The sequence below is a fragment of the Typopeltis vanoorti genome, chromosome 15, assembly GCF_054136105.1.
Source record: "Typopeltis vanoorti isolate ZY-2024b chromosome 15, IOZ_Tvanoo_1.0, whole genome shotgun sequence".
In the NCBI taxonomy this organism is placed as follows: Eukaryota; Metazoa; Arthropoda; class Arachnida; order Uropygi; family Thelyphonidae; genus Typopeltis; species Typopeltis vanoorti.
The window spans coordinates 54,638,819-54,661,923 of record NC_143563.1 but is presented as its reverse complement, the minus strand read 5'-3'; the positions used below and the strand labels follow the sequence as shown (position 1 = coordinate 54,661,923).

Here is a 23,105-nt window from a genome sequence, read left to right as displayed (position 1 = left end):
GTTGAGTTGGGGCGTGTTTTCAGATTTGTTCCAGTAGCTGACTTTTCGCTGTTCACCCTGGTTCCCTGGCAAAAACAATGGGTGGCTGGGGTGTCGCCCCAGCCAATATGAAATTTCGTTATGTTGTACCATCATTTTGTATTTTGGTTTAACCAATAAGAATACAATTTGGTCAACTAAATCCTAAATTGCCAGCCCATCCTCGTTCATTCAGTATCCAGGTAGATACCTAACAGGGTGCACCATGAGAACGAGGATTGGAAATTAGGTCAGAAGCCCTGTCGGTTCTCTGCATTCCTTTAAAGGCTATGTGGAGGTCTCCTCTCAGTTATACAGCTTTGACCCTTAAGCACCCCTGAATTTAATGTTTGGCTTTAAATTATATGGGATTTACCAAAATTTAGCTTTGTCAATCTTTAAGCTACTTTATATATACACAAACACAAAAACATTTTGTATTTAATACCATAATCACAAATAGGTCAGCAGAATATTAGAAAAAGCTGCTTTTCCATGAAATTTGTAAATGTATTGATTTTTACTTTACTATGTAGTAAAATAACTACAAAACACATTTCTTAAGACATTTGAAACAATTACTTGCATTATTAAAAAGACTGGCTTCATTATAAAGACAACCTCTGTCTTAAAAAAGTAATGTATTAATAATTTGTCTTTTCTGAGTTTTAAAAGAGGTATACCGTGAGTAGACATATCAATACAAAATAAATAACAGAAAAAACTCACGTAGAAAGATTATTTAATAATATAATTTTCGCCTGTAAATTTATTGATTTATTTATTATTAAAACAATGGTTCATCGGGCACACTCCTTTTGTTCTTCAGACGATCTTTTACAGAAAGAACTACAATATATAACTTCTTCCTTTCTATCTAATGGTTATAAGAATTGCTTCATTAAAAGAACTTTGAGTAGTTTTAATATGTCTTCCTCTTCAAACACAGAGGAAATAATGCGCATTACTATCCTATCCCTTATGCACAAGGCATCAGTGAACGTATAGCAAAAGTTTTAAAACCACTGAATATTTTTGTTACCTTTCAACCGTTTAGAAAAATCTCCACCTTTCTCACTTCTCCTAAGGACAAGCTTCCACATCTTAATCATCCAGGCGTCTACCAGATTCCGTGCTCTTGTGGATTATCTTATTTCGGACAAACAGGAAAATCTGCCTCTATTCGGCTAGAAGAACACCAATCTTATATTGAATACTTTAAACCTGAAAAGTCTGGACTTTCTGAACATGCCATCTTCACTAGACACAGAGTTCATTGGAGAAAGACAAGAGTTCTTCACAAAAGTCAGTTTCTCATGGAACGCCTTTATAAAGAAACGTGAAACTCTACTTCATTCTCCTAACTTAAACAGATCCGACGGCTTACGTCTATCCCCTTTATGGGAGATAGTACTTTTCAAATCAGCTAATCTTTCCTAACTTTTTATTGTATTTTTTTAGGAAAGTTATTGACCTTTTTAGTTATCTTACACCAGCTACTTAGGTGGCGCTTTTTGGAATTGTCAGTTAGTGTTTAATTTTGAGCTTAATGTACTGAAGATGCCTGTGACACACAGGTGAAAATTATACTATTAAATAATCTTTCTACGTGAGTTTTTTCCGTTATTTATTTTGTATCGATTTGTCTTTTCTGTACAATTTCTATTTGCTCAATTAGGCAGCACAAGTGTCTCACATACATTATTAAGAGAATCTTTTTTGAGAGCTGATCTGGGTTGCAAAAGAAAATAACTGCTCCATGGGTGCAGAAGTAGAAAGACCATGCAAATAGAAAATTCTAGCAGTAGCAACTGAATATCTGTGTGAAAGAAGGATGGGAAATGGATTGAACTAACTGCTCTCCTCTATACTAAGTTAAGGTTTTTAAAAGAGAGCCCTTAGGTCTCAACACTCAAATGTGAAAGACGTATTCTGTGACTAAACAGACTTGTAATTTCTTTGTTGTTCAGCGATCATAAGCAAATGAGAACTCAAATTTTGTGGATACTAAGGTGATATTTCTAACATATTTATGCTAAGAAAGATTGGAAGTTAAGAGTCATCTTGAGAAGAAAAGAAAATCTTGTCCAGCAACTTTAGCTAGCGTCAAAAAGATTGGAAGATTTCCTTCCCCCCACCCAGAACTAAGGCAGGACTGAATTTTGCAAGCAGCAAGGTTAAGAAGGTTGTCTAAACCCTGCTGAAAAATGATTTGAAATTCAGGGTTATAGATATTCTAGCTAGTTTGAGAAATGATAAAGAAAGCAGTGTTCGAATATCAGCAAAAGGAGTAGAAAAAGGATAAGTGAAAGAATAGAGCCTGGCAGTACTACTTACAGCACCACATATAATGTGCTAACAGAGAAAGCTAGCAATCCAACAGCCAAAACCAAAGCAGACCGTAAGATGGGAGCTAACTTAATAGGTTTGTTCCAAACCACATCAATTAAAAATATAAAGAACAGCCATTTGAGTTTCCTCACTCTTCCATCAAATTTGTCCAAAGATGGGGTAATATAAGCAAAAAAAAATTTCCCTTGTTCATGATGGCAGATTCGATTCCATGCTGGCAATTACTAATTAGCCAAGAGATTTCTGGATACATAGAAGCTGATTGTTTATGAATTTCTCTATTATTAGAAAGAGGACAGTAATTTGATGGTAAAGATTTCTTACAGGAATAAGCTGAAGATGGACTAATTCCAAACTATAGAATAAATACCAGTGGAACAGAAACGCATGAAAAGATAACACAAAACAGGAGTCAACTCTGCAGCACAAACTTTTCAAACATTTGCAAATGCTATCATTACCAGAGGACTTTTTGTTATCTGGTTTAGACAATATTCTTCTCATTTCTTTTCAGGAAAAAATCAAAGAACACATGACCATTAGTTTTGAATTTGGAGTACATTTAGTTAATGTAAGAATTTACAGAACATTAGCACTCTGAAAGTGTAATTATATAGGCCAGTTTGTGTGACATTAGTTAAGATCTTAGAGAAATTGGTGAAGGACTGTATACAGCATTGGGCAGATGATAATGTTCTTATAAATACTACATGACTAGTATCTGTGAGAGTCAACATGGATTTCTTAAGGGGTGCTCTTGTTTTAGTAATATGCTAGCCTTTTATAATAAAGTTACAAAAGCAGTTGATGAGAGAAAGGCATATACTCCCATTTTCTTGGATTAAGTGAAGGCATTCGACAGGGTGCCACATGATAAGCTGATATTTAAGTTGCAGCAGATTTGGATGTCAGGTTAGTCAACTGGATTCAGGATTGGCTGTCCAATAGGTATCAGAGAGTTGTGTATGGTGGGGCAGTTTCAAGGAGGCAGAAGGTTACAAGTGGGGTCCCACAGGGCTCAATACTGAGGCCTATATTGTTTGATCTTTATATCAATGACATTGTCAGTGGATTGCGGGGGGGGGGGAGTTAAGTTTGTAGATGATGTGAAGCTGGGAAGGGTTATTAGTAATAGGGCAGATATGAATGGGGAGTGTTGGTTTTACGCAGCAAAATGTAAGGTCTTGAGGTTTGGGAAACATCGAGGGGACACTGCATACTCTGTTGGAGGAGTTGTACTGGAGGAAGTAGGGGAGACAAGAGATCTGGGGTTGATGATTGATAGAAACCTGAAATTCAGGGAACATATTGCAAAGGTGGTGAAGGTAACACAGAGGATTGCTGCAATACTGAGAAGGACGCTGACCTGCAGAGATAAAAGAGTTATCATTCCATTGTATAAGACCCTGATCACACCACACTTAGACTACTGTTCTCAAATTTCGTCCCCAGGATTTGAAGGGGATAAATTAACTGTGGAAAGGGTACAGAGGCAGATAACAAAGATGGTTTCAGGACTGTACAATGTTAGTAATGAGGATCGGCTGAGGGAACGTGGACTGCAGAGTTTGGTAGATAGAAGAAGGAGAGGTGATATGATTAAGACTTTTAAATTGTTGAGAGGTGGTTATAGGGTTGATGTTGGAATTCTTTCACTTGTTAACTAGAATGAAAATTATAAATAGAATTATTATTGTTTGTAAAATACTAAATTTCTTGTATGTAATAACTTTATGAAAAATATCTTGTGTTATTCAAACTGGTGTTGTGTGAATTATGGCATCAACACATCCCGTGATTGACATGACTCTGAGATAGAAATCTTGAGAGACATGCATGCGTATTACATGCAAGTCCGGAGCTATAAAAGCATCAGGAAGGAGAGCGTCTTGGGGCTTTGGCCCTCCCCCCCCCGGGTCCACTGCCATGTGAAGTCTCCTGTTGGTTGTCGGAGTGTCTCATGTGAGGAGATCAGCACAAGTCATCACTGATAGATCAGCAAAGAAAACAATCATTAAATGGCCAAGGTCAGTCACCACGTTGCCTATGAATAAAATTCAGAGGAGGGAATATCAATGACAAAGAAAACGGTGGGAAAGAAAGAACAGTCATACAGCCAGAAGAAAAAGGAATATTATCATGTAGACAAAGGAATCGAATAAGGACTATCCTAAAAGAATAAAGTATATGTAATTCAACTAGTCGTATGTATTTAGATAGATATGTAAATATTTATGATGTATTTGAATAATTACCTATTATAAAAGTAAGTGAACTTCTGTAAATTAATGCATAAATAAGTTCACTCTTGGTATGCTTAATAATTTATTGAGTAAGAAAGACTAATAAGTTGTAAATTATATATAGGTTATAAGATAGAAATGTTAGGATTGTAGGAGAACTAAGTTTAAGATATGCTCAGATGGAATTGGCCATGACCGGTAATGTCTTTGTATCCATACTCATATATAGATTGAACATTGTAAATAGATTTCTTGGATTAATTAAATTAGTTTGTGAAACAACACATTGAGACTGATTTGTCAATGCACTAATCCCCAAAACTACAAACCTGCATGTATCTGACAAATAAGGGACAAGGGATGCTAGGTAATAAGTTTAACCACGGCTGATACAAGGTAATGGTCAGAGTTAATGGGGAATAATATCTACTTTGTTTAAGATTCTTACAATACTAGTTATTTCATTTAAAATGTCAGATATAGGGCATTAAACTAGTTTTCAACCAAAAACTGATTTCTTCTTCTTATTTTATTATTACTATTCGTGACACCTCCAAGGAGTCCGAAAACTCATCGCGGGAGGACACCCACTATACAACTGTCGCCACCCACCGAACCTCTAACTACCAATCATCTCCATCAACGGCAACCACAACCCACCAGCAATTTAACAGTGGATTCTATTCCAGCTTTCATATACAATAAAAATACACTATCTACCAGTAATTGTCTGGACACTTTAGCAATTTACAATTGATACCAGAAAGCAAACCCTACTATCGGGTATGTCCACCTTTGGCTTTTATCACCTCCAGCACCCTTTGAGGGAGGCTTTCCACCAATGTGTGGCAGGCATCAGGTGGAATTTGTATCCATTCCTCCATCAAAGCAGCACTGAGTTCAGCATGCCAGAATGTCTCCATTTGTTGATGACATCACATCAACTGTTGATTTTGGATGCTCAAGTTGAGCAGTAATGCTACGTACAGACATGACATCTTCTACTATTCAACTTCTGCAATGAAATACTGCTTCCTACTATCTGTACGCCAGTTTTTATGTTATTAGCAAACTTGAAATGCTCCATAACTTCAAATAACAGTGGTGTCTGGACAATTATTGGTAAATAGTGTATGTTGTCATTTAACTGATATCCAACAAATGCTCCCAAAGAAGTATATGATATTATCAGATACCTACTAATCTAATATAACAAAGTTATGTTAAGATTAGTAATCTATTGTTTATCTGACACACACAGTGGGAAAGCAATTTTGTCATTCTGATAATTCAAGGTACAAATAAGTGAAATACTATTACAATTATAGTTGAGGCAGAGAAGGCCTAGGTTTCTGTATAAAATCATCATATAAACTTTTTTTTTTTTTGAGTCCATTACTTCAGCACCTGCTCCTGCCTAATCAAAATATCAGAGGGTATTCCATATTTTATACTTTTATATCTAACTGTATGCTTCCAAATAAACATTTTAATGTTTTAAAGAAAATTCACATTTTATGAAGTTCATAGAAATAACTGTTGAACTTAAAATAAAAATAAAAAAAAAACCAATATTTAATGTCTTAAAAAATCTGAAAAATAAGTTCTAATGATAAACAGACAACATTCATCATAGGGAAATTAAAATCTCTGAAAATATTGACTTTTCTGTCTTGTGGGTGCCCAATTTTGTTATGATGTCCAACACCAACTGAAAAAAAAAAAAAAAAACTATATATAAAACACACACATCATATAAAAAGAGAAGTTATTCATATTATATATGAGGGTGGTCTGAAAAGTTCTCAGCTTAACAATGACTGGCTGGTAATTAGTTTACAGAATTAACAACGCATATAAAGTATATTAATTAAAGATAACTTTAATGAATAACTTCTATATTTCGGCAATGTCACATTGCCATCTTCGGGAACATAAAGATATGGTATGTGCACTCAGGAACTAACACAAAACAAATGAGGAAGAAAGCAAGAAACTAATATTGTTTCTAAAGTCCTAATGGTGCCCTCTTTCGGGCTAATTTGGTAGTCTTGGCAGTTGGGCTGAAGTTCTCATAATGAAAGTCTCCCAAATTTGGGGCAGTTTCATGCACCCAAATTTGTTGAGGTTAGGAACGTTTTTTAGAGCTGCTGAAGATTCTTTGAATAATCTTTCGTATTTAAACTTGCTGCGATGGATTATTTTTGTTTTCTTCCAACGGATTTTAAGGTGGGTATCTAAGGCATGGTCTGCCAGCCCAGAGCGGCTGTACTGGTGAAACCGGATGTAGTCTTGGTGTTCTGAAATCCTGATATTTGTTGTTCTGCCTGTTTGGCCAAAGCAGGACAATTTGCAGCTGCAAGGGACCTGGTATACACCAGGTAGGTCTAGGGGAAGTGGTTGGTCTTTGGTAGAGTGGATAAGGGATGCCAACTTTTTATATGGTCTGTAACAGGAAGTGAGGTCATATTTTTTGAGGATATTGGTTATTTTTTCAGAGGTGCCATGGATGTAGGGGATGGTGATAGACATGGTGTAATCTTTATTGTGGGAGGGAGGGGGGGGGGGGTTGTGGTTTACAGGTTTTAGTATTTTTTGGATTTTTTTGGGGTTATAGGCATTGGCTAAGAAAGTGTTGAGGATGTGGTTTAGTTCAATAGTCAGGGCCTTGTCATCTGAGCAGATTAATTTTGCCCTGTTATATAGTGTTTTTATCACCCCATATTGTTGTGAGGGAGGGGGGTGGGATTGCTGGTGAATGTATCTGCCAGTGTGGGTGGGTTTTCTGTAAACAGAGAAAACCTAAGATCCATCAAGCTGGCGGGTGATTAAAGTGTCTAGGAAGGGGAGGGTGTTGTTTTCCTCTTTTTCTAAGGTGAACTGGACTCTGGGATGTTGGTTGTTTAAGTGTGTTAGGAAGGAGTGGAGTGTGTCTGAGCCATGTGGCCAAATAGCAAACACGTCATCCACATAACGAAGCCAAATAGTGGGTTTTTGTGGGGCGGAGTTTAAGGCTTTCTCTTCAAATGTCTCCATAAAGAAATTGGCCAAGGGTGGCGAAAGTGGTGAACCCATGGCTGTCCTCCTCTATCTGTTTGTAGAACTTTCCTTGCCAAACGAAATAGCCTGAGTTCATTGTGAACTGAAATAGGGCAGAGATATCGGGAGGAAACTTGGCTTGGATGAGCTCAAGGGTTTCTTTGAGTGGGACATTAGTGAATAGGGAGGAGACGTCAAAACTGACCATTATGTCAGTGTGTTGGAGTGTGAGGTTTTCTATACTGGCTTTAAAGTGGGCAGAGTTTTTTATGTGTGATGGTGTGTTGCCAGTGTAGTGTGTTAGCATTTTGGCTAAATGTTTGGCTAATTTATATGTGGGGGAATCAATGCCATCCACTATGGGACGCAATGGCACATTTTGTTTATGTATTTTTGGGAGTCCATATAATCGGGGGGGTCTAGAGTTATAAGGTTTAAGTTTGTTGGTGACTTCCACAGGCCATTGAACTAAACCACATCCTCAACACTTTCTTAGCCAATGGCTATAACCCCAAAAAAATCCAAAAAATACTAAGACCTGTAAACCACAACCCCCCTCCCCCCCTCCACAATAAAGATTACACCAAGTCTATCACCATCCCCTACATCCATGGCACCTCTGAAAAAATAACCAATATCCTCAAAAAATATGACCTCACTTCCTGTTACAGACCATATAAAAAGTTGGCATCCCTTATCCGCTCTACCAAAGACCAACCACTTCCCCTAGACCTACCTGGTGTATACCAGGTCCCTTGCAGCTGCAAATTGTCCTACTTTAGCCAAACAGGCAGAACAACAAATATCAGGATTTCAGAACACCAAGACTACATCCATCCGGTTTCACCAGTACAGCCGCTCTGGGCTGGCAGACCATGCCTTAGATACCCACCATAAAATCCGTTGGAAGAAAACAAAAATAATCCATCGCAGAAAGTTTAAATACGAAAGATTATTCAAAGAATTTTCAGCAGCTCTAAAAAACGTTCCTAACCTCAACAAATTTGGGTGCATGAAACTGCCCCAAATTTGGGAGACTTTCATTATGAGAACTTCAGCCCAACTGCCAAGACTACCAAATTAGCCCGCAAGAGGGCACCATTAGGACTTTAGGAACAATATTAGTTTCTTGCTTTCTTCCTCATTTGCTTTGTGTTAGTTCCTGAGTGCACATACCATATCTTTATGTCCCCGAAGATGGCAATGTGACATTGCCGAAATATAGAAGTTATTCATTAAAGTTATCTTTAATTAATATACTTTATATGCGTTGTTAATTCCGTAAACTAATTACCAGTTATGTCTAACCAACGTATAAGTCTTACTACTAGAAACTTAACAATGAAAAAAACGAATTTATAATTTCAAAATTATATTTATTTTTTAACATAATCTCCCTTAAGACTAATATATTTATTCCAGTGATTTATACATGGGATAATGGTGCTGGAGCACCATTATCCCATCCATGTAGTGGTTCTCAGTAAGATCTGTAAAATACCCCTCTGCAGCTGCAATCACCTCTTGATTCGAAGAAAAATGTTGACCAGCAAGAAAGAGTTTTAATTTGGGGAAGAGATAGAAGTTTGAAAGAGCCAAATCTGGGGAATAGGGTGGGTGTTCCAACAATTCATAGTGCAGATCCCTTAATTTTCCCATTGCCAAAACACTTTTATGGGCAGGTGCATTGTTCTGATGAAAGATGATTTTTTTTTCTTCTGCAAACCGTTTTTTTTTCCACGAATTTTTTTCATCTAGTACGGTTAAAAGATCGGAATAATATTCCCCAGTTATTGTTTTGCTCTTTTCAAGAATTAATAAACAAAATACCTTTAGCATCCCAAAACACCGATGACATGACTTTTCTTGCTGATAGAACTGACTTTGGTGCTGAACAACGGCTTTTGTCCATTGTTTTGATTGCTGTTTTTGGATTCTGGTGTGTAATGGTGAATCCAATTCTCATCCATAGTAATAAATCGACGCTTAAAATCAGTTTTATTTTTGTTAAAATGCCCCAAGCACTGTTCAGAGATTTTCATGCAAGTGCGTTTTTGATCTGCATGCTGTGCTGTGAGCAAGCACGGCACACACCTTGCACAAAACCTTTTCATTTGCAATTCTTCATGCAAAATATATCCTACACGTTCTTTAGAAATGCCTATAGTCTCAGCAATTTCATACACTTTGACTTGCCAGTCATCCAATATGATATCATGCACTTGATCAATGATTTCTGGTGTTGTTACACTTTTTGGATGCCCTTCACATGGATCATCTTCAAGGCTGGTACTGCCACGTTTAAACTCGGTAGCCCATTTCTTAATTTTCGAAAACGAAGGAGAAGAGTGCCCATAAACTTTCATGAACTTCGAATGAATTTCTTTTGGCGTTAAACCTTCTTTTACGAAGAATTTTTTAAATGCATGATATTCAATTTTATTCATTTCAAGGGATACAGATAACACTTTTGCTTCAGACAGCTGTATAAAACAAACTACTTGATAGAATGACTTGCAATTTCAAATGGATTCTTATGACAGATGTACCAACTTGGAAAAAAAATCTTCCTGATAGTGTTGCTATCTATGGTTGAGGCCAAGAACTTTTCAGACTACTCTCATATATAAGCATTTCTTCCTAATTTTTGAAACATCTTTTTTGTTTCTTTCTTCAAAGCCATGCATTCAGGATTCTTAAGTTTAAATAATATTCTCACTAACAAAATCATTTGTATAGTAATGGATATGCAAAATATGTTGATTTCAGAATTATATTACATTTTTAGCAAGCAATATAGAAATAAACAAATATTGATGTCAGCCGAATATTTCTGACAAATGCATATACTGCTCAAGAGACTATGGAGAAAGGATTAATCACCTTGTCATTTTCCAAATTAGGTTTATAAGAAGTAAAGTTGGCCATCATAGACCAATGGGCCTGATATGTAAAGGGGAATGGGAATATTTGTTTCCTTAAGGAAATGGTATTTACCTGATATTCCATGGTGTCACCTTCAAAGTAATTTCTTTGACTTAATACAGCAAATACATACCATTTTGTTGAAAACTGCAGAAGAGACCTGTGCTTTGATGCTTGCTGCATAACTTGCAATTTTTATTTTAATTGTGGTAATATTATTAAACATTTTCTCTTAAATGCCAATTCAAGCTGAGGAAAAATGCAGTGCATGGCATAACTAACATTTTGGACCAGACTTTTCATAGGATGGCCAGATACTAAAAGAAAGCATGCACTCCCTTATTAAACTTGAGAAGCCAAATAAATATTTTAATTCACCCAGTTTCCTTTCTCAACCTGAAGCAGAACTTGATGCACACATATTGTTAGACAGTTTTTGACAGAACAGAAATTACATAGGCCACAACATATCATATTTTACAAGGCATTACGTTTCACTAATGCAAGCAGAAACTTGGAAATAAATGGCAAATGATCCAGCAGATTCCACTCTGTCTACAAACTGATGAAGGTTTGTACTAACTGCAGAATTCTTAAGTCCATTCAGAAACTTTTGACTATACTAAAATAACCAGTGTATAATTAAAATAAGATACTATAATTTTCATGTCTCTTCATGGATCCTGAATACCAGAATTAACATAACAGTGCTGAGACCATAAACAATGAAGTGTTGAGAAACCGAGTGAAATTTCTCCATGTAGCCCAGAAAGCAGTCATTACAATTTACCCTTAGCTCCAACAATCATGAAACAGTCAGAAATGTAATCATGGTTGAAAATCCAATACTGTCCATCTCTAGTTTAATAAACCATACCTATTATATCTGGTGCCTCCTTAGCTCAGTTGGTATAAATGAAGCCCTTTAGTCAGAAAGACCTGGGTTCGATTCCCATCCAAGACACGAGGAACCTTTATCTGGTCTCTTTCGACTAAAGATGAGTTACCCGGTCTCATACAGAGGTAGAGGGTTTTTCACCTGGAAACTCGGGCTTTTTGTCCCTCAGAACAGACAAACCAGCCCCGTGAACACACACACACACACACATGAATTACAGCCATGAATACTTACAACAATATATGGAAAAGATAGAGTCCTCACCACATGTTATTATGCCATGGTTAGCCATGAGTTCACATGGTAGTAAACCTCCTAGGATAGGAGATGGCATATGAATGGGGTCATATCTGGTAGATAGAATAGATGGTGCTTTCCTCAATCACTGCTCACATTTTTTTTCCCCAAATTACTTTTTTTTTTTTTTATTCTACTTTCATCGATGTACTGATGCATCTGTTTGGCATCTCATCACAGAGTAACCAACCTAGTTTATCTCATTCTATTAAAACTATTTTGCTATTAAAGCTTCTGATCATTATCAATAATTATGGAGACATGCAACAATTTTTAAGAACTTTAATTAAAATAAAATTCGACATTCTGAATTTCAGATCAAGATCATCAGGAATACATATATATCCACTGGATCACAAGCTACATTGGTATATACTACAGTGGGCTGAGAATACCTGCTTGATCAACTGTTGACCACAGACTAACCTCTAGTGAAAAAATAAAATAGAATAACACAGAATATAATTATCTTAGTAAAAAATACATCAGAGGTATTTTGTTTTTTTTTATAGTCCTGTCACTTTAAATTTCTGTTTGCTGCCTGAGAATTAATGTTGTTATCTAATTAAATATCTTTCATTCTGGTATTTTTCTTTTGAAGGATAATATGTGTGATATCTAACATACTGCATCCTCTTCACTGAAGAAACAAACATAACAATTTTTAGAACACACCTTTCAGACTGAGAAGCTTGGTAATGAAACTAAATTTCAGTTCATTGGACTATAATTTTAAATTAATTTTCTATATAATGCTTCAAATTGTAAAAAATCTTATAAATATTAACAGCAACAAAATTCATGACTCAAATAAAACTTTAAGGGGGCCATTTATATCTAAATGGGAAAACAATATTTCTTTTACTTTTGCAAAAGATCAATTAGTTCAGATGAATGAATATATGAATGGAAAACAAATTTTTCATTCAACTTTGTCCTGACTACATAAGCAATACAAAGTTATATTTCAAGTGCTTTTCATTCTCATGCCAGAATGCACAGAGTTTTTCATATTCTCCATAACAGCTGATATGAAATCAAATAATAGCTAATAAGACAGTTCCTTCTCTTAAGAGGGGGTTATACAGTGGTCAGTATTCACTGTGTGGAAATAATGGAGACATTACTTAAAACTTAAGATAAAATAACTTGACGTTTCAACCATTATATCAATCATCAGCAGGAATACATATATATGAACTAAAACACAAGCTAATTGCAACACACTTTAGTAAGCTATAACATAACTGATTTGTTAACAGCTTACCCTGAACTACCTTTGTTCCCTCACCAGAGGTTAGGCCAGGTTAAATGGTTAACAAAGCAGTTAGGCTATAGCTTACTGTGATATTCCTGACCTTGATATAAAGGTCGAAAAGTCAAGGGTTATTTTATCTTAGTTTTAAGTAATTGCACCAATACATGTTTTGTAAATAATCAAACAGCTAATATGTATGACACCCATTATAATTCTATACAGGTGTTGACACATTTCCAAAACGTTCAAGTACCTGTAAGTCATTTTATGTCTGCCTAGAGGCAATCCAGTATTCTGATTGATTGGATTTTACTCAAATTTGATATTTAGAATTCATAGGAAAATTGTTAACCCCCAGTAGAATCAACTGGACCATTTTAGAACTCCAAAGAGGCGAAATGATATTTTGCAGACTGGACTGGAGAAAAATTTAATAACTGTATTCAAACTGGGTGGAATTTAATTTGGGATACACAAGGAATTCTGAACTCAACTGACAAAATGATTCACACTTATATCATTAATTCCTTACATGCTAGATGGAATTTAATGAAAACTAGTATTCAAGATTTCTATTAAAGTTTGTCAGATTATGGTTATAACTAGACTGTCTATTAGCAAAACAAAATTATGTATAGAGTACATAAGCACACAATTTCCATAATATTAATTTTTTTTTCTACTTTTACAGTGTATGTATGTATGTATATGTGCACACACATAACATAATTATTCCAATATGAAAGAATAAAGGAATAAATAAATTAAAACTATTGAAAATAACACTTGAATTTATGATAGTAAATGAAAAATAGTAAAATAACTACTTGCCTGTCTAGCATCTGATTTGCCAACATCTCCACGTATGAGAATTAAAGAAACAAGTTGTTCTAGAGACATATCTGGATATTTTTTTAATAAACCCTGATAAACAAAAAAAAAAAGATTAAGCTAGAATAAAATAAATAGTATAATATATATAAAAAAAATCCATTCATGGAATTAAAACTGTATGTATATATATATATATATATATATATATATATATATATATATATATATATATATATATAGTTCATTGTAGTTTTTTTTCCCTTTTTAAATTACATTTTATTGTCATCATTCAATAATCTTCCTTTCTTTATCAAAAAATGCAATGGAGATAAACACTAATAAGTGGCCTTTTTAAATGGGGTTTAAATTACTTTAAAATTTAGGAATGATGTACACAAAACAACATTTTTAAAGAAAATTTATTTTATAATATACATGGAGGTGAACCAGGGATTATGTAAAGTTGTTTTGTGTTACTTACATTTTTTTCTACATTTTTTTTTATATGAGGCTGAGTCTAACAATTCAAGGTATACATTTTTGGTCGTTTTTATAGATAGAAATACACTTTTATTAATACAGACCAGTATTTTACAAATAAACATTTATTAAAACCTACCAGTTTCGCCAGCAAACTGTCTAGCTTTTTCAAGGTATTACGGAGATATGAAAGTAAATGCAAATTAAAAGGAACATAAAAAACGTTGTAAACCAAACTAGTATCTATGGTTACACATTTCGCGTGACAAAGATGGCTTATTGTTCTTATTCATTATCATGCATGCGTGTTTGTTGTAGACTTGTAATGTGATTACTGGCTAGCTGTAGTTCAGATTGATTGAGAGAGAGGATCAAGTTTTTCCACGAACTGTTGAGAATTATACCCTGATTTCTGTTGAGGTTTCCGCCGGTTATTAGTACTATTGTGGCTTCCTTAAATACACGATGCCTGTAGTCGTCATCGACATATGGCATGGAGCTGTTTTGCCAATCTATCGTGTGGTTAGACGTGCAGAAATGATGTGCTAAGCCGGAAGAAATGCTTCTGTTGTGGTTTACATCACCAACATGTTCTTTTTGTCTAATTTCTAAACTTCATGAAGTTTAGAAATTAGCCATATCTCGATGACGACTACAGGCATCGTGTATTTAATGAAGCCACAATAGTACTAATAACCGGCGGAAACCTCAACAGAAATCAGGGTATAATTCTCAACAGTTCGTGGAAAAACTTGATCCTCTCTCTCAATCAATCTGAACTACAGCTAGCCAGTAATCACATTACAAGTCTACAACAAACACGCATGCATGATAATGAATAAGAACAATAAGCCATCTTTGTCACGCGAAACGTGTAACCATAGGTACTAGTTTGGTTTACAACGTTTTTTATGTTCCTTTTAATTTGCATTTACTTTCATATCTCCGTAATACCTTGAAAAAGCCAGACAGTTTGCTGGCGAAACTGGTAGGTTTTAATAAATGTTTATTTGTAAAATACTGGTCTGTATTAATAAAAGTGTATTTCTATTTGAGTCTAACAATCTTAGATGGAAGCAATAAAGTTTTTTTATAAAACTATTTTTATGTTTCAGCAGACAAACCAAATTAGAAATACACCACAGACATGTGTCTTATGGTTTATTCATCATAACCAATCTATTTTTTTAAAAAAAGTTTTATGACTCCCACCCATGAAAGGATGTAAACTTGTAGTATATGAGTATCATGAGTGGACTAAGGATTTTTTTCTTTATTCTTATTAATTTTTATGATTGTTTTATTCATTTTTTACCTTGTCCAGAAACCTTGTGCTAGAGACCAAACACAGAACTTCCTCAAGCCCCCTTCAGGCCTCCAAATAAACAGGATGGTGGTCTTGCCAAGCAACGAAATTAATCTACCACATAATCACCAAACATCCATACCTGCAGTCTGTTGATTAGTGGATATGCCAACCACATGGCCAACTAGGCTTGCTTGTTTACAACATTTTGCAACATGCAATGACACAAATGATTATTGCTACAATAACACAGTCGCTATAATTTAAAACATACTTCAACAATTTTAAATAAATGACACACTTATTTTGCCACCTTGAGTATCATAATAAAAAAAATCTATAATTATTCTTTAATATTAAAACTGGTATTTCCTATTTATTTATTAACTTGATGATTATTAATAAATAAATAAATTAATTAACATTGGTAACTGTTACTGAAATCAGTCACAGTTACCAATATTAGCACAACAACAACAAAATAAATAAATAAATAAAAATAAAACTGGTATTTCCTATTTATTATTAACTGGAATTATTACTGCAATCAGTATTATCAGTTATCAATATTAGCATAAACAACAACAAAAAATGAAAACTAGTATTTCCTATTTATTTATTTATTACTGGAATTATTACTTCAATCAGTATTAGTTACCAATATTAGCCAATGTTTTCAGGGGCAAGTCAGTGTTTTAGAGCATGGAAATTAAAACTCCAAGGATGGGGATAATGGCTTGAGAAATGAGAAGGTGTACACTGTACTACAACCAGGTGGAGTATGCAGGGAGTAATAATGGCTATAAGGATACTGGCAATACACTGATCTTTGTGTACAGAAATGCTAGGAATAAAGGGAATGAGTTTGTGGTATTTGACTTAGTTTTCCCAAAGATTGCTAGTATTGATGAAACTTAACTGAGGAGGATGTTTTAACAGTGATAGAAATCAAAGGGTATAACATATTGTTGTGGGACAACTTTCTCAAGCAGCATGTGAAAGAAGGAACTCGAGGTCAAAGAGTGTTGGATTTGCACATAGCGTCAGAAAGGGTCTCTGTTAAGAATATGGCTATTTTAAGCTGTGCTTTCTTGGGAGGTATCTAATTGTATTGATGCTCCAATTAAAACAGGCTACATGCTGAGCTACAAAGCTAGAAATTATGATCAACTTAGGAGAATACTATCTTTGGTCCCATGGTATCAATTACTAAATGGGAATCTTTGAAAAAGTGCTTAAATGAGATGGTATCTGAATGTATCCCTAGTGTTTGAAGAATAAATAGGTCGGGAATGAAATGGATGTGCAGCCTTATTAAGCAAGAGATCAACAAGAAGAAGATGATGATGTGGAAAGAATATCATAAGAATAAGTGTGAGAGGAGTTATGAAATATATAAGGATCAGGCCAGAAAACTAATGAGTATTAAGAAAAAAGCTAAATCAGAGTATGAAAAAAAATTGGCCATGCAAGCTAAAGGCAATCCAAAATAATTTTATTGTTATGCCACAAGCAAAAGAAAGAATGAATGTAAAAGAATAACTTTATTGAATGTAGATGGTACTCGAGTGTCGGAAGCTAATGAGATTGTTCAGTTAATGAGCGCTCGCTTTGCTAAGATATATTAACCAGGTGTATGTAACATGGTGTACAGAGATACTCCTACACTGGATGAAGAGTTAGAGGTTCAAGAAAATGAGGTTAAAGAGCTGTTGCATAACCTGGATAAAAATTTGTCTATAGGGACAGATGGCATATCAGCCCATTTGCTAAAGGAATGCTCAGCTGAATTGGCTAGGCCTTTCACATGTTAATATAACTTGAGTCTCAGCTCAGGAATGGAAGGAATGTATGATAGTTCCATTTTACAAGCATTGCTCATATTTTATAACAATGTTACAGCTGAGTTGGATAAAGGGAATGGATACACGATCATGCTGGATTTTTCTAAAGCATTCGATAGGATACCACACAAAGGGCTGTTGCATAAACTGAAGAATATGGGATTGGAATATAAACTCTTGACTTGGATTGGGGGATGGGTGACAGACAGGTATCAAAAAGTGGTATACAGTGGGTGTGAATATGCCAGATTTAAGGTGACCAGTGGTGTACCTCAGGGTTCAGTTCTTGGGCCATTGTTGTTCAGTCTATACATTAATAACATTAGGAAGGCTTTAACAGGGAATGTGCAATTGTTTGCTGATGATGCGAAGATAGGCCTGGCAATCAGAGATGTTACTGATATTCAGCACTTACAAAATGAGTTGAATAGATTGGAAATCTGGGCAAAAGAAAATGACTGTCAGCTTAATGTTAATAAGTGTAAAGTTATGCACTTTGGCATGATTAGAGTTCCAGCAGCATATTATATTAGCAGAGTTATTCTACAAGTAACTGAGGAGATAAGGGATCTTAGCTTATTGGTGGAGAGGAATTTGAAATTCAAAGATCACATAGCAAAAGTTGCAAATACAACACAAAAAATAATTGTGATGTTGAAACGAACCTTGACATGTAAGGAGAAGACAGTCATTTTTGCCTTTTTATAAGGCTTTGATAAGACCACACCTGGATTATTGTGTGCTGATTTGGTCTTCTGGGTTCCAAGGGGATAAAGAAGCTGTGGAAAGGATGCAAAGAGGAGTTACAAAGATTATATCTGGATTATGGGATTTAGATTATGAGGGAAGATTGCAAGAATGGGGATTGCAGATTGGTTAACAGCAGAAAGAGGGACGATATGATAGAGGTCTATAAACTTTTGAATGGGTGTTATAGGATATCATCTGATGAAATTTTTCATTATATGGAAGGTAGGGAGAGAACACGAGGGGCATCCATTTCCCCTCATGTTCTTAGTGATAGTTAAGTTTGTTCATAGTCAAGAAAAGGGTAAGAGCTAGGTTTTTCTCCCAGAGAGCAGTGAGTGAGTGGAATAGTTTGCCTTTAGAGGTAGTGAGTGCATCTAGTGTGAATGAATTTAAGGGATGGTATGACAGCTGGTTTGGGTGATTTACCTCTGTTGATGATTCCTTGACTCCCTGGAGGTTTTAGATGATGATGATGATAATAATATTCCAGAGAATAGGAAAGTTAAAGCAGTAGTAGAGTGTTACCCATGATGAGAAATGAATTGTGCCTTCTTTGGGGGGGGGGGACAATCACAGTGGGAATAACACTAATAGCGTTGAGAGTATATGGTGTGTGATGGACTTTATAAGACCAGGTGTCAAGTGGGATGTTGCTATACACCACAGAATATAGATGGTGATGAACAGGAAATGTTTAGGCAAATTAGTTTAATAAGTGAGAAGGGAATGATCATTATGGGAAATTTCAACTATATATAAATTGGGCAGAGGAAGCAGCATACAGTACTAAGAGAACCGAATTTTTGGATTTCTTGAAAGACTGTCTTATGCCGGAACATGATGATCAAGAGTTTTGGGACTTGATCATAGCATCAGAGAATCTGATTGTGATGAGATATCATATTTGCTCCTAATTGGTGAGAGTGACCATGAAGTCCTGACTTGGAGGATGAATAGGCATGTAAAAGTAACAAGACAGAAGGAATTCATGCAGAATTATAAGTCAGGCAACTATAATAGACTTAGAATCCCAAGGAGTTAATATACTATGTGGTGAGTGAGAGGGAAAATGGTTGTGGATGGATTATCATGCTGGATGGTGATGTGCCTCAGGTGACCAATGCAGATGAATGGCACAGTTGAAGTATTTAATGATCACTTTATTAAAGCATTCCATCCTGGTACAGCAGGCTTTATTCTTAGAGGGATAAGGAGTAGTGAAGCATTAGAAGTGAATGAAGTGAAGAGGATGTATTCTAAATATTGAATATGTCAAATGTCAGTAAAGCAGGGGAATGGATAGAATTTTGCCATGTTTTAAGGGAATGTGGGTTGTGGAACTGACCATGCAATTAACTTGGCTATTTAATGAAAGTCTTGCAATGAACAAGCCTCTTTGTATTTCTTCTGTAGTTGTTAAAATTTTGAAACTGGTAAGAACTAGTATGCAGAATTGGAAAGATAAAGGCAGTATTATTTATACAGGTTGACATGGATTTGTTAAGGGGCACTCTTGTTTTAGTAATCTAGTTATCTTTTACAACGGAGGAACACAAGTTGGTTTTTAAGTTGCAGCTTATGGGCTTTGATATCATGTTAATGGGTTGGATTGGTAACTGGCTTTCTGACAGATATCAGAAAGTTGTATATGAGGGAACAGTATCAGGGAGTAAGAAGGTTACTCCACATGGCAATGCTGGACCATTACTATTCAATCTTTATGTCAATGATATTGTTACAGGACTACATGTTTTGGATCTTCAAGAAGATTTAAATAGCTGGAAAGGCGGGAAAATGAATTGAGGATGGGATTTTAATGCAACTAAATGTGAGGTTTTGAAATTTGGAATGCACAGATGAGATGCTTCATCCAATTGGAGGAATTATACTGGAAAAAGTGGAGGAGGCAAGGGATCCTGGGTGATTGTAGATAGAAATTTGAAGTTCAGAGGACCTACTATAAAGGCTGTGAAGACATCTCAGAGAACTGCTGTAGTATTCAAGACATTCACCATTTCACCATGAGAGATAAAAGGGTGGTGGTCCTATCATATGAAGCTGTGATCAGACAGCATCTAGATTTCTGCAGTCAGATTTAGTCCCTAGGATTCGAAGGGGGGATGAAGTAACCTTGGAGAAGATACAGAGACAGGTAACAAAAATGATATCAGGACTGTACAATGTTGATTGTGAGGATAGTGAGGGCATGCAGAATACACAGTTTGATGGAGAGAAGACTGGAGGGGGGTATTATGATCGAGATATTTAAGCTGTTGACGAGTTATCATAGGATTAACATTACGGAGATTTTTCATATGGAAGAATAATGGGAAGGAACAAGGATAGGGACCATCTGGAGGTTGCAAAAGGAAGTAGTCAGTAAAAGGATAAGAAGTAAGTTTTTTTCACGGAAAGTGGTAGGTGTATTGAATACATTGCCTGAGAGAGTTGGTGAAAGTGCGAATGGTGATCAGTTTAAGTGTAATATGATAGACTGTGTTGACTAGTATCAATAAAGGCCACGGAAAGATTTGGAGAATCCCATGTGGTCACTCTTGACCCTGAGTATGGTATCATGGCCTTCTTTCCATGCTGCCATCTTATGGTTTCTCTCCTACCATTTGTGAATGGATTGGCAGCTTCTGCTCTGGCCATTAATTGCATGTTATGGTGGATGGTTCTTCCCTCTCATCTGATTTTTTCCATCAGTGTTGGAGTATCCCAAGGCTCTGTGTTTTCACCCACACTCTTTCTCATATACAATGATCTTCTCTTACTGACCCAATCTTCAAGATCTTTTAAACCAATGATATAAATACTGATCTTCTAGCCATTCTGAAGTGAGGTGAAGATAATTTAATGAATTCTAGTGCTACCAAAACACAATCCTGCCTTATTTTCTGAAAGGACCATGCCTCACTCTCCCTCACATTTGATAACACTCTGCTACCAAGCAAGACCTGTTTCTCTTCTTGACTCTCACATCTAGCCTATCCTGGCATAAACATGTCACATCCATAGCCTCTGAAAACTTTTTTTTTTTCTTTCTAAATATTACTTCCCTTTTGCTCAACTCCTAACTCTTTATAAATTCCAAATCCACCCAGCCTTGAAGTACTGCTCTGACATCTGGGTTGGTGCACCAAAAATCTCCCTCAGAATGCTAATTGTATTCAGAAGAGTGCTATTTGCTTAATAGAGAGAAGGCTTAACCCTTCTCTCATTGCTTTCTCATAGATGCTAATGCCTGTTTCTGATTTATGTCTTTTCTACAGATATTTCCATGGATATTGTTCCATTGAACTGGTTGTTACTATTCTTCCAACAGAACAGTCTTCCAACTTCCATCACTTCAAGAAAAATATTAACAGCTTCCTTTCTTCTCTCTGATCACTTGCCCACATAAACATAGCACAATCATATTATATGTCTTGAGACCTTCATATGTAGGGATAATATTTAAAAACAACATTCTCTATTCTAACCTTTTTTTTTTGCATGTGTGGCCTCCACTCATGAGAGGTTCTTGTAAAAGTATGGTACTGCATAAGGTGGGTAGGGATAAGGATTTATTTTTCATTTTTTTAAAATTAATATAAATATATATTACTATTATTATTAAGGGTATTTAATCGGATTGTAGACATTTTTATATTAGAATTTTACTGACTAGATACACCGAGATAAGACAAAAATTTTAATTAGAACACAACTATTTTCATCGGAATGCAAATTTCTTCAGGTGTACATACTATCACAAAAAAAAAAAAAAAAAAAAAAAAAAAAAACTGGAAAGTTAGCAAGATAAAAAATGAACTTCTCATATAAACAAGTTAGGAACAACAACAGTCAAGTTTGAACTGCCGTACGGCAGTTCAAACTTGACTTTATGGATTTATGATGAACTAGAAAGATGCATCTTAGAATCAAAAGAAATAGTTCTGGATCCCTCACACATGAAATAGTAATTTAAGTTATAGCTTACTTGATTCACACAGTGCAGTAATTCAGTTTTGGCGTTCTCAAGATAGTTCCCACTCACTAATGCCTCACGCTAGACCTGACACAAAGATGCCAGTTCAAAGTTGACTGTTGTTGTTCCTAACTTGTTTATATGAGAAGTTCATTTTTTATCTTGCTAACTTTCCAGTTTTTTTGCAATAGTATGTACACCTGAAGAAGTCAGCATTCCGACAAAACTAGTCGTGTTCTAATTAAAGTTTTTGTCTTATCTTGGTGTTTCTAGTCAGTAAAATTCTAATATAAATATATATATATATTTATTTTTATTCATTATTTTACCCATTCCAGAAACCATGTACTAGAGACCAAAGAGAGTTTTTTCAAGCTACTTTAGGCCTCCAATTTCTCTGCAAAATAAAATTTACCTCAGTCAGATGATTTAGGCCTTTTCCTTAATAACCAAATCAAATTCACCTAAGGGGGGAAAATCATCTAGACATCTAAAGACCAGATCAAACAGCCACACACACACACACACACCACAAAAATTAGACATAATTCAAACTTGGGCCATCCTCATTTTCTCCACTAGAGATTCTGTAGACACACACACACACACACACACACACACACACACACACACACACACACACACACACACACACACACACACACACACATTTGAGATTCATTCATTTTTTAAAAAACATTCCTGCTAGCAGGTATTACATCTAGTAGAGTATCTCTACTCTACTAGATGTAACTTTATAGTATCTGTACCTCAATCCACTTCTTACAAAAAAAAAAAAATGTAACAGTAGATTTTAAAGATATCACAAGCCTTTCGAAAAATTTCAGAAAATACTATATGAACAAACTAACTTAAGATAATGTTTGA

At 35.4% G+C, this 23,105-nt stretch overlaps 1 protein-coding gene across 3 annotated transcripts in view; it reads right to left on the bottom strand.

The window, feature by feature from the left end:
- Nucleotides 1-6,121: 6,121 nt before the first annotated feature.
- The window catches only part of Sec6 (Exocyst complex component Sec6), a 478,173-nt gene continuing 461,189 nt past the window's right edge, over nucleotides 6,122-23,105 (bottom strand). For all 3 annotated transcript variants that reach the window (XM_090405049.1, XM_090405048.1, XM_090405050.1), the window contains exons 21-22: nucleotides 13,862-13,954; nucleotides 6,122-6,324 (exon numbers count right to left, since the gene is read on the bottom strand). In XM_090405049.1, the coding sequence (XP_090261175.1) occupies nucleotides 6,244-6,324; nucleotides 13,862-13,954 (174 nt within the window). In that variant the 3' untranslated portion in view covers nucleotides 6,122-6,243. The remainder of the gene's footprint in view (nucleotides 6,325-13,861; nucleotides 13,955-23,105) is intronic.